The following is a 21153-nucleotide window of genomic DNA, read 5'->3' as shown; positions in this document are numbered from 1 at the left end:
AAAGTGGTCGCTTTTCTGATGAGAGAGTTGTTGCTCTTCTTTTCTTCAATCTCCTGTTGGGTTTGTAGGTGTTCAGAATGGTTTGATCCCTATCCAGCTGAATTCCTGAGAGGAGACGAATTCCAGGTCTCCTACTCCTCCGCCATCTTGCTCCGCCCCCTTGATTAGGTTTTAAATGATTTATTTCGTCAGCCAGTTCCCAACACTACCTTGGCAAATGTATATTCATTGAGTTATTGAATGCATTTTGTTCTCTGGATATTTTGCTAAAATTACTAGAGATGTGTAACTGGATATATATGGTAAAGACGCTAGAAATAGTAAACATATGGGAGTAATGAATACATTTGAATATTTGATAGAAGAGAATTTATTTCCATTAAAAAGTTTGAGAGTTTGCTTAAGAAGAGATTTCTATTAATGAACTTTAGAATGGTTTTAATCCGTTTTCTAGCCCTTGGGTAGAAGATGATGTTCAGAAGTTATGGCCATATAGCTTTCCTTTGGATAAATTTAATCTGCTTCAAGTTTTCTAAGTTGTTACTATTTCTCTAGGATCAAGGGGGTTTGGGCATTGCTATCAGTGAGGAAGATACGCTCAATGGAGTCGTCATAAAGAGTCTAACCGAGCATGGGGTGGCAGCCAAGGTGAGGCTTTCTCACTGTCATACAGTGGTGGGGAAGGGAATTACTTCTATAAAATCACCCCAAATCTTAACATGTTTCCATTTAGGATGGACGGCTCAAAGTTGGAGATCAGATTTTGGCTATAGATGATGAAGTCGTTGTTGGCTATCCTGTTGAAAAGGTACGTTTCCAAAGGAAGCAGATAACACTGTGAACCCATCCGTGGGCATGGCCAGCACATGTGTGTGCCTGTGTGTGTGTGTGTGTGGTCATAGGGAATTGGAACCATGTCACTATACTAGACATTATATTAGACAGATATCATTAAGGAAAAGAAGAGATTAGAAGTTCTTCAATTTCTATTTTCTATTTTCCAATCAAATGATATTGAGGTATTTTCTATTGCCTAGAAAATCCAGTGTTCAGTGGGCATTTTTGATAAATATCATTTCCATTTTCCCTTAGAAAAACTTGCAACTTCTAAACAAAGGTCAACTTAGTGTTAAGACCAAAGCAATCTTTATGAATATTTGCTCCAATAAATATCCATTTTGTCTGTTGTTTTATAAACAGACTCAGTCATTAAATGCATTACTTTCATTGGGATTAAACAGTTACTTGTGAGTTTTCTTGTCCTCAAAAGTGGTAATACTTACTAGTAGTCTCACTTGAGGCATTTCATAGATAAGTACAAGAAAAAAAGCTATGTTTCTCTTGAGATTTGGTGTGCAAATGTTTTTTATTTCTACATTGGCCAGCAAGAAGCTTAAACCATTTTTTTAAATTCAGCTTTAATAATTGTATAGGTTGAACCGTTTTAACCCATATGTCTATGTTCTAACTTTCCATTTGGCTTGACTCTTCTGTTGCATAGTTTTCTTTACCATTCTCTTAACATAAGTGTTTCCATTTTATTAAAAGTGTCTGTGTAAGCTGTTTCAGATTCTCGGTAGAATCAGGAAGTGGGAAAAGTACCCCATATATCTTCTAAGTTTGTAGGGATCCAGAGAAAAGGATGAGATTAATTAGAAATCTCAAAAATGGAAAACCCTATACTTCCATAAAGAAGAATATGGCCACAATTAGACTTACAATAGAAATTAACTTTGGCCTTAATATCAGGCAGCTGAGAAACTAGAAAGAAAGGACAATCATTCTTTCTTGACCCCTCAAGTTCTGATAAGGAAAGGGATACCAACTGTTAACAGTGACTTACTGGTAAAAATCTACTAATCTGCTTTTGAATTTTGTTTCCTTGCCACACCAACACCCTCCCAGTTTATTAGCCTTTTGAAAACAGCAAAGACAACAGTGAAACTTAGCATTCATGCTGAGAATCGCGACCCCCAGGCTGGGACGGCCAGTGGAGAACAGAAGAGCAGCTCCTTGTCTCTGACGGCCCCGTCTTCTGGCTCCCCAGAACCAGAGTCCATCCCAAGTAAGGGCCAGTCTCTTGTGATTCCTGCTTCTGTGGCGTACTCAACCCCCCCAGTGGCAGCTTCCTACGTGGGAGCCCCCTGCCTGCATGTAACTCACTGTTTGAAGGCCGTCAAGTATAAAGAGAGGGGCTCCTGAAGAAAGGTCACTGGGCTGTTAGGCAGGGGATCTGCGTGCTGCACATTAACCAGCCGTAGGGCCTCAGGGAACCCACCCACCCACTCTGAGCCTCTGCTTCGTTGTCTCTAAAGCAGTGGAGTGCTACTCTTTGCTCACCAAGGATCTTTTGCTGAAGGTACCTGTGATTCGGGTATTTGACTAATGATGTAACAACATGATTTTGAATATTCCTTTTTTATATTGAGCAAGTAATTTAACTTCCCTAAAGCCTCAGTATTCTAATCTGTAAAATGGATACAGTGATGCCGCTTGATCGGTGACATCAACAGTGCGTTGCATTACAAGAAGCTCTTTAAAAATAATAGTCATTGCTGTAGTAAGCATAAATGATCTGAGATCGTCATTTAGGTCTAACAGATCCTGTCAAAATAGATGAAATGGTTGTATGTGGACCATGGAATGAGACTGGTGTGTATCATTAAAATGCCAGTGTAGCAAATTGAGGCAAATTATTCCTTTAAGTTACTTCTTGACAAAAATTACACTAGTGTTTAATAAGACAGTAAATTTCAAGCTTTGCAGCATTGAAAAAAGTACTTAAACACATAGGTTTTTTCTGCTATGGGAGAAAAAATTCTCTTTTGGCCTCCAAACTGAAACATTAAGTTCTTTTGACAGGTTTTTAAGGAAACAGCAGTTTAAAACATATGTAATATAGTTAGACAAAAAAAGTCTGAAAGTAATACATACCTGATGAATGTAATCCTCTATTTAGAAAGACTGGGTAATTCACTGACATGTTAAAAGGTTTTACGGCAATTGTCTCCTTTTTCAATTTTATGTTGATCCCAAAATAGCATTGTCTATAAAAATGTAAAATTCTAAATGAAAATGTAACATAAAAGAAAATATCTTACACCTGCTCTTACCATTTCAGGAGCAAGAATTAGTCTGTCTCTGGTTTCCTAAAAAGAGAGCCTCTTGCCTAAAGCTACTCTACCAACTGTCTCAGCTTTTTCAAAACATGACGTGTGCTATATGCTCTTTGGTATATCATAAAACATATGATATGAAGACTATCGTAAAACAAGGTGTGAAATTATATTCTCCTTGTTTTCTCATAATCTATTCTTATCTCTTCAGTCCTGAGCACATATGCACCAGAATTTAATATCTGAGTTTATAAAACATCAAGTGAGACATGCAAAGAAAGAAACTGCATGTGAGTTTCACTTGATGTTTTATAAACTCAGATATTAAATCCAGTTGCATGTGTGCACAGATTTGATTATGTAAGAAGAAATGCTCTAGGATAAGAAGAAAAGGAAAACCAAAACCAAAACAAAAAAGCCTTGACATGCAGGTACCATGAGCAGAATTATTGATGTGCTGATGTGCTTTGTGTTTTGTAGTCTTCCCAGAATGTGTTTTTATATGACCACTATATACCTCAGTTCTGAGTTGTACAAATCATAATTTCATAAGAAGTTTTTTGGCTCTAGTGAAGTGTGGAATATCAGCATGAAACCAGAGGTTCAGTTCAACTCTCTGCTCTTATTCCTTTATACATATCATCCCTAGCAATTTAGAAAATACACCATAGTGCGAAACGTAACTTTGTACCCACCTCCCTAAACTAACGATGATTGAATCATTTTGTTTGATGTTTTTAAAATATAACTAAAAGATTAAGGTAAGTCTGAAGTCTTCCTTGTCTGTAACCTTGGGCGCTTTTTCTCCTCCATCCCCCACAGGCAAGGGGTGGGGGGGCTGTGAGTTTGTTGTATATACCACCTAATCAGTTTGTATTTGTATTTCATTTCATTTTAAATTTATTTTTAGGTACAAGCAGGTCATCAACACCAGCGATCTTTGCTTCTGATCCTGCAACCTGCCCCATTATCCCAGGCTGCGAAACAACAATTGAGATTTCCAAAGGGCGAACAGGGCTGGGCCTGAGTATTGTTGGAGGGTCGGACACTCTGCTGGTGAGGACACTCCCTGAGATGCTTCAGATCCAGTGAGCCCTGAGAGATCGCTATCTGGGAGAGTTCTATCTGTTTTATTAAATGAAACATTAAGGCCTAGAAAGATGCATCATTCGTTGTTATTTTAATTCGTAGAGCAAATACCAAAAATTGATTACCAGGACTTTTATTTTGCGTGAGTACTGACTCAATAAGATAGTTACACTTGTGATTGAGACCTTTAGGTTCAAAATATTTGTTAGTTTACCTGTCTTTGCTACACTTTAATTGCCTTTTTACTGCCTGGATATGGTTGGGTTGGGCCCATATTGAGAGGAGTCTGAATAACTGGATAATTATAGACAAAATTTTCTAAATGTCAAAAATCTTTTAAAATCTAATTATTGCATTTGTGGATAGGAAAAGTGATGTATATCTATCAGTTTCATTTGCAGATAGGAAAGGTGATGTATACCTATTATATGTACGTATGTATGATTTATATGTTTCATAATTTTTTCTTTAAACGTTCCTGTCATTAGAAAGATATATATAAACTTCTTTGAGCCTTGTAGCAAAAATTGCATTACACTTTTCTTTGCATTTTGATATGACTCCCTATGGATCCAGTGAGTATATAACCCTTCACATTATCTTTAAAAGTACAAGTGTGGTTTTTTTTTGTTTTTTGTTTTTTGTTTTTTTTTTAAGATTTTATTCATTTATTTGACAGAGTGAGAGAGGGAACACAAGCAGAGGGTGTGGGAGAGGGAGAAGCAGGCTTCCCGCAGAGCGGGGAGCCCGATGTGGGGCTCGATCCCAGGACCCTGGGACCATGACCTGAGCCGAAGGCAGACGCTTAACTGACTGAGCCACCCAGGCGCCCCTAAAAGTACAGTGTGTTTTGACTTCATTTCTGCTCACCAGTCCTATGGAGGATGGGCTAAAGCATGAGTATGTCTTGTCTGAGCCCTTAGGGTGCCATTATTATCCACGAAGTTTATGAAGAAGGAGCAGCTTGTAAAGATGGAAGACTCTGGGCTGGAGATCAGATTCTAGAGGTACAGAATACCTTTATAATTAACAAAGAAAAAGCTACTCTGGGGAGGGCGGTCTCTGTTTCTTTCTTTGTTTCTTTCACTTCCTCTTTGCTCTTCCTTTATTTGACTCACCTGGCTCCTCACAGTGTCCCATTTCTGCACAGGTGAATGGAATTGACTTGAGAAAGGCCACGCATGATGAAGCAATACATGTCCTGAGACAGACCCCACCAAGAGTGCGCCTGACCCTCTACAGAGATGAGGCCCCATACAAAGAGGAAGATGTGTATGACACCCTCACTGTTGAGCTGCAGAAGAAGCCAGGGAAAGGCCTGGGATTAAGTATTGTTGGGAAAAGGTACGACTGAAGAGGGCAAACCTCATGATCTTTTGGAAATGACTGAATTTCAGTTCTTACAAAGAATATTATCAGTAGTCGAATCTTTATCAGGTGCTAGTGTTCTGTGGGTAGCTGTTGTCAGCCCACTCAGCATCAAAAGACCTCACTTTTGAACTTTTTAAGTTAGGATTTTGGGGGATCTTGAGAATATTAGACAAAAAACTGTTTAGTATTTATTTTTTTTAAGGTTTTATTTATTTGAGAAAGAGAGAAAGCACACGAGCACGAGTAGGGTGAAAGGCAGAGGGAGAAGCAGACCTCCTGCTGAGCGGGGAGCCCAATACAGGACTTGATCCCGGGACTCCAGGATCATGCCCTGAGCCGAAGGCAGACACTTAACCAACTTATGGTTGGTACCCCTGATTGATATTTCTTGAACACCTGCTGTGTGCTGGGGAATACATTATGTTCTGGGGAACAAAGTTAAATAAGACATGGTTCCTGACTGGGGCGCCTGGGTGGCTCAGTCATTAAGCATCTCCCTTCGGCTCAGGTCATGGTCCCAGGGGTCCTGGGATCAAGCCCCGCATCGGGCTCCTTGCTCTGCGGAAAGCCTGCTTCTCCTCGCACTCCCCCAGCCTGTGTTCCCTCTCTCACTGTCTCTCTCTCTGTCAAAAAATAAATAAAATCTTAAAAAAAAAAAAAGACATGGTTCCTGACCTCAAAAAACTCACAATTTAGTCAACGAGAATTAAATATGTTCTTGCAACAAAGGATTCCATTGATGAGAGACAGAGACATACTGTGGGGGAGCTGTGGCAGCAGAGGAAAAGGGGACAAGTGACTCTATTTGAGGAAGCAGATTAGAGAAACTTCTCAGAAAAGAGGTGCCTGCGCTGAGGCTGAAAGTGATCAGTGATAGTTGGTCTATTTATAGGGAGCAGAGGATACTCTAGGGAGAAGGATTGGCTGGAACATAAACATGCCATCAGAAGGGAACAGAAAGTAAGAGACCAGGGTGGTAAATTGGTGAATAGGTATAAATTTAGTACCTAATTTATTTAAGTATTTATAGATAAGTAATATTAACAAATACATGATCCAGTAAGTTCCAATATCTTTTTTTTTTTAAAGATTTTATTTATTTGTTTGAGAGACAGAATGAGCAGTGGGGAGGGGCAGAGGGAGAGAGAGAGAAGCAGACTCCGTGCTGAGCAGGGAGCCCGATGTGGGGCTCGATCCCAGGACCCTGAGATCATGACTTGAGCCGAAGGCAGACACTTAACCGACTGAGCCACCCAGATTCCCCAAGTTCCAACACCTTTATCTAAAGATGGGAAGGCAGAGGATCAGAAGGTGAAATGATGTGTTTGAGGGCCTGACCTTGGCAAGAAGAGACACAACCGCATTTTCACTACACATTTCTACTTACAGTTATCTTTGTCTCTTGGCAAGAAAATCCTGGGTTGTTTGTAGTTTCCTGAATGAAAGGAAGATTGGAATAAGAATTGTGTTTGTTCATTTTGCGTGAATCCATCTTGCTTGCAAGTTAGATCCATAATAACTTAAAAGACATCACAGGAATGGTTCTTAAACAAATGGTTTCGGTTAGAGGTACACATTCATTGTTTATTTTCAGGAACGTTAATGCTGGTGATAATACCAACATAGTTATGTAGCCACTGGTCAGTATTCATTCAGGGCTTCGTTACGGTGTGCAGAGGACCATAGACTTAGCACCCAAGAACTGACTCTTACATCCCATTTTTGCTTTGGAGGAACTGTGTGACCCATAAAGTGAGACAACAGTAGTGATCACTTGAGCTCACAGTGCATCATTGTTGAAGAATAAATATGCTTATGAAGATCTGTTTAATCCATGAAATACTATGAGACATAAGCTATTATCACAGAAAATAATTCTAATAATATTGCCCCCATGTTGCTGAAAACAAACTTGTAAAGTCACAAGAGTGGAGGTCACGTTTTCAGTTAAAAATGTTAGCTCTTCAATAGGTAAGCATTGCATTACAGTGGAGAAAAAATAGTCATGTTGAAATTCCAAATCATGTCTACAGAAATGATACCGGAGTGTTTGTGTCCGACATCGTCAAAGGAGGGATTGCCGATGCTGACGGAAGACTGGTGCAGGGAGACCAGATACTGACGGTGAACGCAGAAGATGTCCGGCACGCCACCCAGGAAGCTGTGGCCGCTTTGCTGAAGGTAAAGGTCAAACGCCGGCAAGGACTCTGTGCAGTAGGATGGAAGAAGGAGGAGATGCTAACTGGGCCACCGCGGTCTAATAAGCACTGAATCCTCCTTATTTAAAAGGTTATCTCACATAAGACACATTTCTAAGTAAGATGCCAAATTTTAGTGATAAATTTCTAACTAATAATAGCTTTATTATATTATGTATTTTCTATTATTAAATGTCAAGTGAAAGACTTTTCAGTTTTCAAGGTAGACATCCCTTAAGGCCCCACAGCTGGTAAATCACACAGTAGGATTTAAACCTGTATGTCTAACTCCAGAAACCCAGGATCTCAAAATACCTCATTGTGCTTTCTCCTTAGACAATATAGTATTTTTTGCATGCCTAGGATTTATTTGTTAGAGATCACAGGGAAGTTGTCTTCAATTCTTATTTTGTGTTTATAGCATTACGGCTTCTTTCAGCATTGTGTAATAGGTCTGTTCAGGTGCCGGGTGGCAATAGAGTTTGCCCAGTTATCTGTTAAGGACAAAACAAGTTGTTGTGGTCATTGTTGTATTGTTTCAGTTTTGTTTTTTAAGCCCTGAGTTAGTTAGTACATTTGGCATGTCTATGTTTCATGAGACAGTTGCTCGAATCTCAGTTTCTCTTTAGCTCGGCACCAACAGTCTCCCTGTAAATCATGAGGCCATGAGACAGACGCTGGCTGTTGCCCCTGCTGCTGCTTGTTGTTACTCTTGTTTATGTTTTAGAAAAGCCTCCTTTCACAAAGGACTGGAGGTATCCTTGACTATGGAAATCCCAAAAGGAGGAGGCCTTTCAAAAACCTAATCCTAAAGAGTGTATCTACTCCCGAAGATGATTATAGCATCTTGTTTGACCATTTTCCTAAAACAACCACTCCCCTAGTGTTCCCTAGGCACAGTGACCTTAGAAGTTGGAAGAATCAAAGCCGGTCCATTCCATTCAGAGAGGAGGCCTTCTCAAAGCAGCCAGGTGGGTAGCTGTGGGGTTCATCAGGGTGGTGCAGTCCACGCGCTGGAGCAGCTCTGAGATGGCCCTGACAGTGGTCTGCACGCAGGCCGGGCCTCCGGCAGCTCGGCACAGTGGGCTGCAGACTCTTAGGCGGGGAAGAGCATCGGGTGAGCGGGGACAGGTGAACGAAATGGAGCTCTTGAGTGGTTTGCAAGTCATTCTCAGGAACTTCATTTCAGCCATTCTTTTCTTTTTCCATAATTGTACAAGTTAACCAATTAATATCTGTAACGCCTACCAACGTGATATATTTTTAAAGTATTTTATAACAAGCATTCAGCTGAAAAAATCCCACGTAAGGTGAACTGTAGAAGCTCACCACCCTGTCTGAAGCTCACTGCGTGTCGGTTCAAGATCGCTGGCACAAACTCTCCTCACTTTTGTCTTCATCAGCCTGTCCTTAGAGAACCTTTACTCACCCCTTCAAGACTACCATTCATTTCCTGTTGCCGGGCCCTAATTTTACAGTTTTTTCATAAGCCCCAGTCTATGTACAACATCAGTTTAAATTTAGCTTGAATGAAACTATGAAAATCCACTAAAATTTAAGTTGGTTGGAATCAATCTCATCCATTCTTTTAGCTTCAATTTATTTATGTCACTAGGCAAATTATTCCATAAAAAGAAAAAAATTGTTAGATTTCAAATTATCAAATGCCACTGTTGCTTCACAGGTATTTCTCTCTAGATGCATTGAAAGAATTGAATTCTGAAGTAAGTGGTATTTAGGGGATATTATTACTTCAAAACTTTCTAAAATAATTGTTGTGTGTTTGTAGATGAGTGAAGGCAGCCTGTCATCATTCACTTTTCCACTTTCTGGATCCAGTACCTCTGAGTCACTGGAAAGTAGCTTGAAGAAGAATGCACGTAAGATTGGTTTGATATTTTAAGCATGACTTACTGGTTTGAATTTTGGTAACCAACACTGATTTTTTCCCCTGTATCAATTTACTTCTGAGCTCTCATTCCTCAAATCATTTCATATCCTAATATGGGTGCGGAGGTGTGTGTTGGCAAAAATTCTGAGCAATATGAAGCTGCGTCTTTGTTGTTTAGTTTTTCCATTTGTTGTTTTTTCTATAAGATATACTAAACGTTAGAATCAGGATTCTGTAATTTTTTCTTACTAAGCAGACGGGTATGCTTGATTTTTATTTCCTTTTTCTGTTTAATCTAACACCAGTAATTCAGAAAATGCCATTAAGTGAAGCCTTCTTTTTCCATGAAGACTGCAAAAATTTTGATTGAGAAAATTAGTATGATCCTCCTGTGTTTTAATTACATGAAATCATGATGCAGAGGGTTTTTTGGCTTGGAGTATTGGTTGAAAGTTGTTCAAATTGAAGAACTAACCATATGGCAATCTCTGTTTGCAATGTGACTAATATTCTAGAAATTTAGCCACTTAAGTCCATGAATTCCTTTTAATGTGTCCATGACTTTATTTTTCTCAGCTGTGCACTTTCTATCCAAAGCCTATTCTGCCCTTGACTCATTGAAAGTGGATTATGCAGTTATATAATCAATGATTAAAATAAGAAGGAAGAAATGGGCTAGTGTGCACATTTTTCCAACTGGAAAAATAAAGATTCCCTATGTGAGACAGATTTAATCATGTGTACTGGCAACTTTGAGCACCCTCTTTAAAAAAGAAACAATTAGCGTATCTCATTTAGTCCTATTCCAGCTTCAGGCGTTGACTAAAATTTAATTGAACATAAAAATACTTTAATAACCGTTTTTTTTTTTTCACTTTACAGTGGCATCTGAAATACAGGGATTAAGAACAGTTGAAATAAAAAAGGTAACTTGGGGAAGAGAAAACAATATAAACTCTGTTGACCTCAGAGGCATCTCCATATATATTTTCCTATTAGCTGTCTCACTGTTTTACCATACCATCATAAAAATTATGTGTTGTATACAGTGGAAATACCACAGTAGTCTTCACTGAATTTCCTGGTCACAGGGCCTTGTATGAAAAATCATTGTCGGTGTATCCTGTGTTGCCAAAAATGGCATCCACCCAACCCCACACAAAGTGTCACCCCACCTCTCACCTCTCATACTGCAAAGCAAGCCTCTGCCTTCCACAGATACTTCTTACTCTCGTGAAACAGATTCCCCTGACAGCCGTGCACAAGAGAGAACATAAAAGCAGCTACAGTTTATTGAGCCTTTGCTCTCTGCTGAGCATTCTTGGAGATGCACCGTCTCCTGCACTGTCTTCTGCAAGCCCCCTGCTAGGGCTCCTCTGATCTCCGTTTTGTCACTGCAGGTCTAGTGACTCATTAAGAGGGCTGAACTTGGTCAGGTCCCAACATTTGTAACTGTGGGTTGCTGGCTTTGAATACAGATCTCTCTGATTCCAAAATTGGGGTCTTTCTCTTCATCAGTGGACCCGCTTTTCATCACCCCCACAGCATGATTTTCATTTAATGTGTTTTGATTTCTTTTATTTCCTGGACAGATGCTTATTTTCCTAAGTCACACTAAGGATCCGTGTCAAATGAAGTAATACAGTTTTCTTGAACTTCATTTTCCTCACACCTCGAAGACCTGAGTTAACTGTAGGGCATCGGGCCAAAGACACCAAACATCAATTTAAAATACCACATTGACCGAAATATTTTAATTTCTTGCATGGCAGGGGCCTACTGACTCACTGGGAATCAGCATTGCTGGAGGAGTGGGCAGCCCACTTGGGGATGTTCCCATATTTATTGCAATGATGCACCCAAATGGAGTTGCAGCTCAGACCCAGAAACTCAGAGTAAGTTCTACTAATAACGGAGGCAGCCCTCACAAATCTGGCAGAAGTTTTTTAAACCCTTTGGATGTGCCACTTGCTGCAGCCAGTTTTCAGTGTCTATATCTGCTTTTAAATACGCTAATCCGACCACAGCAGGGTTTGCTTTGAGTAAAGGTGAAGAAAAGGAAGAGAGGAGAATTTGCTGTGGGAATGCAGATTGACAAGTAAATGAGACGGGAAGATCTCCTGTTGCTTCTTAGTAGTTTTTACTTGTTTACAACTCTGAAAGAAGGTAAAACAAAGTGTTTCAGAACACCAGTATGAGATGAAATTTTCTCCTTATATGTGTCACTGGTTTAAATGCCAGTTTAACATCATTAAATTGAAAACTATCATTTATGTTGCAATTGATCATCCATTTTGCAGAAGTTTAATATGAATGTGACTTACATTATGAAACTATACAAAACGTGCTTCAAAGTTGAGGGATTATGCTAAGGTAGAGCCCTATTTATGCTGACTGTCCAGGTCTGGAATCATGTGAATGTTCCATTCAAGCCTCAATGACGTAAAATCTGCGTGGCCTCATGGGTCACAAAGCATCTCAAAACATAACCACCTCTTAGTTTAGTCCCTAAACTAGAAATGGTTCAATCTCTTTTGATATCTGAACTTGTGACTGACTGACACTTAAAAATTGATTGTTGCACGTAGCAGAAAACTTTTCTGTGCGGGACCTATCATGAATACTTGGGTCTTTGTGGGACAAGCGGGTCTCTGTGGCAGCGACTCAGCTCTGCCCTGTGAAAGCAATGAATAAGCAGGGCTGTCTTCCATCCAAACTTTGTCAACAAAAACAAGCAGTGAGCCAGAGGTGGCTTCAAGCTACAGCTGACTTAGAGTCCCAGCTAACGTGTGTAATAATAACGTCCAAAGAAATTCTGGTCTTTAAATGCTATCAGGTATTTTATTCTTTAATAAGAAGCAATGTCTTACCCAGGAGAAATGAAGAGAAGGGAAGAGTGATTTTCCCCCCAGAGACTGCCGAACTCCATCGTCATGGACAGCTTCTTTTCATTGTGGCCACTTCTTGAAATGATTTGCTTCCTTGGTTATATTTCAGTTGCTGAGGGCAGTGTGTATGTGATGTGCCGGGTAGAGAAGGAAGTGACTGTTCAGGTGTCAGGGTCCCACTCTCCATGGCTGCTCTAGCAGATGGCTGGTTTCTTGCCTCCCTTGCAGGTTGGGGACCGGATTGTCACTATCTGTGGCACTTCCACTGAGGGGATGACTCACACCCAAGCAGTTAACTTACTGAAAAATGCCTCGGGCTCCATTGAAATGCAGGTAAGAGTTGTATCCCAGGCAGTCTTCATGGTATGGGTGGCTTGAGGACACAGGAGTTTTAAGCATTAAAGCAGTAAAAGTCCTTAAATCTCCTGGTAGCATTTTATTCAGTATTTCCTGTGAACATAAATGATTTCACTGAGAGTTCCAAGAAAGTATGTATGAAACATTTTATCCTGATGCATTCTTTGTTTCATACCTTATATCTAAAGGGAAAAAAATACAAGGTCTTAGCAGTAAATGATTAATTGCTAGGATGTTAAGTGGTATGAGTGGCTGTGTATTCTGAAGTTCTTTAAAAAATAATTGCATGTGAGACCATGTTTGAAAAAGATCAAAGAACTTTGCAGAATTGAATTACTAAAAGATTTTTCCTGTCAGTTGAAGAGGCCTCTGGACCTTGTGAATTTCTCTTTGGTTGTATATCAGGTTCACAGAAATGATTAAGTGGACAATAAAGTACATGTTTTAATCCAAATGCTGTTTTCGAGGGAAAATTACTGATGTCTCCCTGGCCACACGAACACATGTTTTTCTCTTTCTGTTTCTCCCGCACACAGGTGGTTGCTGGAGGAGATGTGAGTGTGGTCACAGGTCATCAGCAGGAGCCAGCCACTTCTAGTCTTTCTTTCACTGGGCTGACATCAAGCAGTATATTTCAGGATGATTTAGGGTGAGTGCACATATTGTGGTTTCTATGTCCCTACCACTCACGTAAAGGTGAAGAAACAGGAGACGAGGTATGAGATACGAAAACCAAGTGTTTCTAAACTGTTAAATAATTGTGGCATGGATTTAGTTTATCAGGTGGAGACAGATAGCATGCCACTACCCTTCCCACGGTTTTGGCTCTGAGTTTTTTGGGGGACGTTTTAGTCTTGACGTCACTACCCTATGTGACATGGAACAGATCAAACCTATCCTTTTGAAATTCCAACATTGCCAACTCATTTAATAAATCATCCTTTTGATTAAAAAATTCACAGTTCCCCAACACGTGAGTACAAAAGAGATCATAAAGAGGGGAAGAGAGGGACATATGAGAATTTTTAAATAATTTGATGCAGTCTTTTTGCTAGTAGTGGATTTTTCTCTGTGAGCTTGGGAGTCCTGATGTTTGTGATTTACTCCACGGTAGACCTCTGTGCTGTAGCCTTCTTCCTTTAAATAACCTGGGAAAAGAATGTGCGTGCATGCAATGAGAACTTGTCGTGAACATGTTAGTTCAGGGGAACTGTAAATGAGTAATAGAAGTAGGGTGTTAAGTAGGATTTTTTTGGATTATGTAAATTTAAAATACTGAGCACAGCATGCACGGACAGTTCAAGCATCCCCAAAATACCCATAATATACTCACTGTCAGTAGCACTGAGATTTATACTGGTTCTAGGTGAATGTCAGATAATCCGTAACTTACAGATACGATTTTAAAAATCGAAAACCTCTTTTTTTTTTTTTCTTTTTTCCCTTTACTATAGACCTCCTCAGTGTAAATCTATTACACTAGACCGAGGACCAGATGGCTTAGGCTTCAGTATAGTAGGAGGATATGGCAGCCCTCATGGAGACTTACCCATTTATGTTAAAACGGTGTTTGCGAAGGTAAGCTTGCACATTTTAACCACCCCCCTTGCCCCCTAAACATTCATTAATAGTGGTCAGCAGCTGGCTTATTAGTTTATGGCCTGAGGTAACGCCAAATGGTTAACAGTTGATCATTTTCTTTTGGAACTCCCTTCAGTAACAGGTCATTAAATATTTTTGTCCAGTTTGAGCTTTAGTTATATTTAAAGGAAAATAGGCTCAAATTGAAATTCCATGGGAACTCTTGACAATATGCAATAAAAATATTAATGAACTTTAGTTCGACAGTAAGACCTGATTTTTTTGTCCTTTGAAAACAGGTTGCCTATGATTGATTGTCTTTTGAAAATGGGACATTTTAAATATCTATGCTGTAGAGTGCTGGCATTTCTTTTCCTTTGTGTTTTTTTTTTTTTTTTGGTTGTGAAATATAAAATAGACATGGGAAAGTACAGAAAATAGTTACACAGGTTAAATAACTAATAGGGCATTTATTTTGCAGTTTAATGTTATTGAATAAAATAGAAAATTTACAACCGAAAAAATTGCAGAGTATCCAGAAGCTCTGTCACCTGCAGTAAATCAGCTATTTGCAATCAGGGAATTCAGTTTTTTAAAAAATTGCATTTAGTTGTAATGATACAGTAAGTATTCTATTTTAAGGATGTTTAGAATAAGAATAAATTTATCGCAACGTTGGTGAAGCCGTTAAAATAATTCAAACCCTTATAATTATTGTTAATATGTTCTTAAGACATTTTTTCAGGAGCTCCAAAATTGGACATAATTTCCTGCAGGAGAAAATCTGGAATCTCAAGATTTTACAGTGCAAAGAAGCAAACAAACCTTATGGCTGACCTATTAAACAGTTTGATCCAGGGTTTTAGATTAGTGCTGTCGTCCTTTAAAGTGCCTACCTGTGGAGGTTTCATTCCATTATTTTGAAAAAGAATTATTATTTTTAACCAACTTAAAGTGCTGTATCTACAGCAACCTAGTTATAGGCTTAATTTATGAGATTTTTTAAAAGCCATTGGTGTGTCCAAAAATACAAACAGCATTTGTCAGTGAATAGAAGAGTCATGCAGTCCTTTTCCTCAGCCTTGGAACAATTTATTTAAGGCATGCTAGTTAGAACATATTTTAAGAATTTCATCATTATGGATTCCTCATTAACTTTTCCATATTTTTAATCTTCTATTTAATTGCATAATTGCCTACTCTAAGCATGCCTTAAGATGGGATGCTTTTTCACACAGCAATGTCTGTGTTTAATCTGAACCATTTAAGGCCCATAAGAAATATGAAGACTCCACACGCCCTGGGGAAGTAAAGAACAAGCAGCTCGAGCAGCCTATTCAAAGCCACAGAAAGAATTACAGTTAGACTTTGTAGGACTCGCGTCCTGCCCTGCCCTTGTCAACGTGTGTGTGGGCTTCATGCTTCTGCAGACCTTCGGGTTCCATGGCCTCATGCCCTTGTCCTGTAAAACTGCTTTTGTTCCTGTCTAGTCCTTTGTCGTCTTCTGTAAGCCTTCTTTACAGGATAAAAAACCCTGGATTCTATGAAATCATTCCTGCTAGGCAAATTCCCAAATATTCTTTATTAATTTGAGTTCCCACCAACTGCTGTGCTGAACAGCCAAAAACCATCCAACTAATCTATTGACTGCTGAATTCTCTCTGAAACTGGAATCTCGGTGTTAAAACCATTTAGGAGCGAGACCTCCTTTGTGTCTGTTCATCATTGCTTAATGGCTGTGGAGCACCCAGGGAGCACCGAGAGCAGTGTGTGTATACATGCAGAGCAGTTTACATTCTTGTTTAGATCTTTTTCTGTTGTGTAGCAGCGAGGCAGCATTTTTTGAGAAGCAAACAAGCCTGCTTTATAATTGCAGGGAGCAGCCTCGGAAGACGGGCGTCTCAAAAGGGGTGATCAGATCATTGCTGTCAATGGGCAGAGTCTGGAAGGGGTTACCCACGAAGAAGCTGTGGCCATCCTCAAGCGGACGAAGGGAACTGTCACTTTGATGGTTCTCTCCTGAATTTACTGCAGAGTGGGGCCAACTCAGCCCCCTGCTCCCATCCCACACTGTGAAGGGAATGGAACTGCTCTTGGGGATAACTTTCCCCCGCGCCGTCTTCATCAGGCTCTTCAGAACTCTGGGGGGAAAGTATCATTTAAGTTTTTTTTCTCATGTGGAAATGATTTTCTGGCAACCTAGCATCACTTTTCCTTTCTCCTTGGATTTTGTGAACATAAACTCAAAGGGAAGGACTGTGTGCATAGGTAAACCCAGTCTTCTAAAGATGTCTGACATTTGGCAGTCACATGTGCAGAAATTATGATGTGCTGAACTGGTTAGTAGAGAAAGAAAAAAAAATAATTCCAAAGCGAAAACTAAGAGAAATGGCTTTAGTAAATTAGGGTGAGAATGAAAATATAAAAGAAAAAGGAAAATCTCAAGTTTTATATAAAAAAATGCTTCATTTTTGTCAGTCCAACTCCTCCCCATTTCTAACTAGAAAAGAAAATAAAACATTTTTCTCTATTGAAAATCCTTAAAAATACTCTCAGTATTTAAAATATTTGAATATTATAAAAAATTGCATATCCCCTCCTTTAATATACCCCTACATATTTTCCTCCTAAAATGGGTTTCTAAGATTGAGTAAATAGCAATTATATGAAGCAGTGTCCCTAAGTTGGTAAAGAACACAGCTGATGCAAATCTTGATGTTCATTTTTATTTTTGACCTGTTATGAAATATTTTCATGTTTCCGTAAGTAAGATGGTGATGTCACCCACTGTTGACTGTGGTTTCTCTAGAAAGCAGCCGTGCTAGCCACGGAGGAACATGGAAGTCTCTCAGAATCTTTAATGCTGGTTTTAACCGATGCAACACTAAAAATGCGTGCTGGGCAATTGGTTTTCAATTACTATTAATCTTAATGACAGAGAAAAAAGCAATGTGTTAGTAATTATTTTGGTTGTGTGCCATTAGTAAATTGATAGAAAAATTAAGGGGATTAACATAACTTCATTTCATTGCCTTATATTAACATCTTATAATACAATAGTTTAAGACTAAGGGAAACAGATGGAGCTGTTTATTGAGACAACTGGTGAGGAATTATCATGTGTTCATTCCCATTTTAGAGCGTGAAACTCCTACATTAGAATATATAAAGTCACTTTAAATATTATCTATATTTGTAACAGAAGTAGTGTACAGATATTTTATTACAGCACTTTTGTGTAAATGGAGTACCGAAGTGAATAAATAACAAGTTTCATGGTGCACAAATAAAGAAACAGGCGTATTTTTTTGTTCTTTTTACTGGGAAAAAGCTTCACTATATTGTTCAAGATTTACAATTTAAAACTGGTTTTTATCATGTCTAACTGAACATATGTGTTCCATAGTTACCATCAGAACTTTGGACACCATCGTTATGAAAAGCTCGGTGTTTCTTACATCCAGAAGTTTTACTAATACCGAAGTGTCCGGTCTGTATCTGTTTTTCTGACGTGCTATGTTAATGCAGTAATATTCTAAATTGTTCTTGGGGGTAGTCAAGAGCTAAAGTGATTTCAGAAAGAAAAAGTCATAATGAAGTTATTTATGTTAATAGAGGCAAAAAGTCTGATTTGAACACTGAGCGAGGAATTGGGGAACATATGTTCTGCTAGTTCTTGCCCCGCACTAGCTAATGCATGTGTGCATTCCGTCTGATTCACTCATCTGTAAAATGATAGGTCATCTTACCTCAAAGCTTGCATCCAGTTCTAAAATAGAAGCATTCTATGATTCTTATACAGAATGGACAGGACCACACATTGCAACAGTTCAGGAGGTGTTCTCCCCGGCACTCCATGGTAGACTCGAGAGGAGCAACTTAACCAACCAAATTAAAGTTTGAGTAAATATGTGGGAGTACCCCAAGGAGAACAGTCCCAGGTAAGTGTCTGTACTTGCCTGAGTAGCATCTCCCCAAAACTCACAGCCACGAGGAACCATAGAATGTGATCTCATTTGGAAATAGGGGCTTTGCAGATACAGTTAGTTAAGATGAGATCGTGCTGGGCCCTAAATCCTTAAGGCCTTATCAAGACACAGAGACATAGGGAAGGAAGACCATGTAAAGATGGAGCAAAAAAAACCCCACAGGACCACCTTGGGAGCTACCAGAAGCTGGAAGAAGCAAGGAAGGAATTTTTCTGGGGTTTTCAGAGGGAGGTTGTCCCTATTGACACCTTGATTTCAGACTTCTGGCCTCCAAATCTGTGAAAGAATAAATATCTGCGGTTATCATCCACTCAGTTTGTGGTACTTTTTTATGGAGGCCTGGGAACACTAGTAACTGTGTCTTAAATGTTTTTATATTCATAGCTACCATCATTGGACCTGGCTAACAGGAGAAGAGCCGTACATGTGTGTTGAGCATGCAAATGATTAAATTATAGGTCATGATTCATTTCATGGTATTATTGTTTTAATTAGCTAGCTGCAGCCTTTATGCTAATGCAGAAACAAAACAAAACAGTGGGCATGCCACTGTAAGGATATAGAAACACTGAGGGAAACCTAACCTCCTGAATTGCTACTCATTAACAAAGTCAGCACAGGAAAGAGGAGGGAGGGAGGGAGGAAGGAGGAAGGAAGGGAAAGATTGAGAGGAATATATAGATGCATTAGCATTGGGGAAACGTGACAAAGGCTTATGCTTCCTGTATTATTATTTTGTGTAAATATAAGAATTCTCTGCGGAAGAAAGTGTTTGAGCAAAGAGTTTGAGGACTTGAACCTTAACTCAAGACAGTGAATTACTCATAATAGGTGGCATATAATTGCTCATGTGATTAAATCACACTGGTGAATACTACACACTTCTGGTGTTCTTTGTGATCCCTCCCAAAGGACGATGATGATCTATAACACTAAGGATAACAATAATAAGAAGGCACCACCTGGTCTGTAGCTGCGGGAGTCGTCGAGATGTGGTGTCCAAGTCCATAGGCTCCATACATCAGAACAGGGATGGAGTGGGGAGCATGAAAACATGAAAATCATGAAAGACGAGACAAGATTTGGGACAGGTTTTTGTTTGTTTTTGGGCATAGTGGTAAAGCAGAGCGTGATAGGTTTGGTGAAGCAAAGGAACCTCTTCCTTGCTCTGAGGTGACCGGCCCTACGTTGCATTAGGTCTGGTCAGCTGGCTTCTTGTCTGAGGACGGTGTGCACTGATTGACGGGCTTTCTTGGTGAGTAGAGAAGTTGAAAGGATGCCTGCAGGGAGACAGGACTAAAGAGCTTTTTGGGGGGGGGCGGGTCTAGGTGTGGGAATATCAAAACTATCATCACCTGCTTCCAGCAGCCCTGGTGTGTTGTTTCATGCCAGTGACAAGTATTCTGGAATGCACGTGATTTATGCAAAGATGTTCCTCAATTTTGTCTACTAGGAATTAATGCTTAACTTTGCCCTTTTCAAAAGAGAGTTATTTGTAAGGCAGGATTAGCCTCTGTCACCTCAAATGGAAAAAAAAAAAAAATTGTAGGTGACAAAATTTCTAAATGAAAGAGCATGAAAACTAGACAGAGCAAATGTTTTAAAGGTAACTTTTGTATACTTGATATTGCGACTGCTTTTTCCCTTCAGAATATAGGGAGGTAGTCCATATTCATTTTGATGTAAATTAGAAAAAACTGTATTATCTGAGATTTTTACTTATTGGAGAAGTACTGAAAGTTCAATAGCGGGCCCTTAGAATTCTGTCAAAAAGGAGGCAAATCTGTGGCAATGATCTCAAAATTCTCTCATTAAAAATGTTTCTTGAGGATTCTGAAAGTACTACCATCAAAAGACTGCTTTGGGCGGCTTCTAGGAGGAGCTTCAACTTGTTCATTTAACACTGGACATTTTTTCAGAGGGTTGTGTCCTTTGGGAATACTTTTTGGTGATCCTTTCTCCTTCCCTCCCCTCCTTCCTCCTCTTTGCATGCATACATATTTTCAGAAACAGCACACTTGTCCTTGGAAAACGTACTTTCTCTCTCATTTCTTTTCTTACTGATGTATTAAAAACTACGATTTTTTTTTTTCTGAGTCTACCTTGAATGATTTCATGTCCAAAGTTCCACTCCCCTGAACTTCATTAACCCAAAGGCACTTTATTCCATTCGATGAGACATACAGATTTACCTTGCTTTGGAAAATCCAATGAAGTAACTCTATATAAATCATTGATACTGTGCATGGGATAATCTATCAAGAAATGGTAATAGTTGTGCATGTATTTTATATCCCGGTAGACAGAGGGTAATATAAATTCAGTAATTTAATAGCTTTCACTTTTCATTTTTGTGTAATATTGTCCTTTTCCTCTAAAGTGGGGGCAAATCAATTTATACCAAAATTTCAGTTGTCATACAATCCATGTTTTCCATATCCTTGTGTAACTCGTTTAATATTTAGTAATTAACAGTATTTTTAACTTAAATGTGCTTACAAGAGGAATTGTATCTCAGTACTTTAAATGGAAAACTAATATCATTTGCCATAAGTATAAAGTAACTACAAGCAAAACTTACTTTATTAAATTCCATCAGGATACTCTTGCCTACGAAGGGTCAGAAGGCCTGCTCACTTTGCTAGAAAGGGAGAAATAAATGTTAAAATGGTG

General features: G+C 39.2%; 1 protein-coding gene across 12 annotated transcripts in view; it reads left to right on the top strand.

The window, feature by feature from the left end:
* Positions 1 to 20241, top strand: part of MPDZ (multiple PDZ domain crumbs cell polarity complex component) — a 164863-nt gene extending 144622 nt beyond the window's left edge. For all 12 annotated transcript variants that reach the window (XM_081802990.1, XM_081802989.1, XM_081802986.1 and 9 more), the window contains 15 exons: positions 556 to 648; positions 734 to 808; positions 1906 to 2065; positions 4027 to 4172; positions 5129 to 5212; positions 5356 to 5549; positions 7610 to 7757; positions 8659 to 8745; positions 9564 to 9654; positions 10548 to 10591; positions 11438 to 11560; positions 12782 to 12886; positions 13447 to 13559; positions 14365 to 14488; positions 16368 to 20241. In XM_081802990.1, the coding sequence (XP_081659116.1) occupies positions 556 to 648; positions 734 to 808; positions 1906 to 2065; positions 4027 to 4172; positions 5129 to 5212; positions 5356 to 5549; positions 7610 to 7757; positions 8659 to 8745; positions 9564 to 9654; positions 10548 to 10591; positions 11438 to 11560; positions 12782 to 12886; positions 13447 to 13559; positions 14365 to 14488; positions 16368 to 16514 (1734 nt within the window). In that variant the 3' untranslated portion in view covers positions 16515 to 20241. The remainder of the gene's footprint in view (positions 1 to 555; positions 649 to 733; positions 809 to 1905; positions 2066 to 4026; positions 4173 to 5128; positions 5213 to 5355; positions 5550 to 7609; positions 7758 to 8658; positions 8746 to 9563; positions 9655 to 10547; positions 10592 to 11437; positions 11561 to 12781; positions 12887 to 13446; positions 13560 to 14364; positions 14489 to 16367) is intronic.
* The last annotated feature ends 912 nt before the right edge of the window (positions 20242 to 21153 follow it).

The sequence above is a fragment of the Leptonychotes weddellii genome, chromosome 14 (genome assembly GCF_054177405.1).
Source record: "Leptonychotes weddellii isolate Sample4059 chromosome 14, ASM5417740v2, whole genome shotgun sequence".
Taxonomy (NCBI): domain Eukaryota; kingdom Metazoa; phylum Chordata; class Mammalia; order Carnivora; family Phocidae; genus Leptonychotes; species Leptonychotes weddellii.
This window is presented reverse-complemented; position numbering and strand designations above follow the sequence as displayed.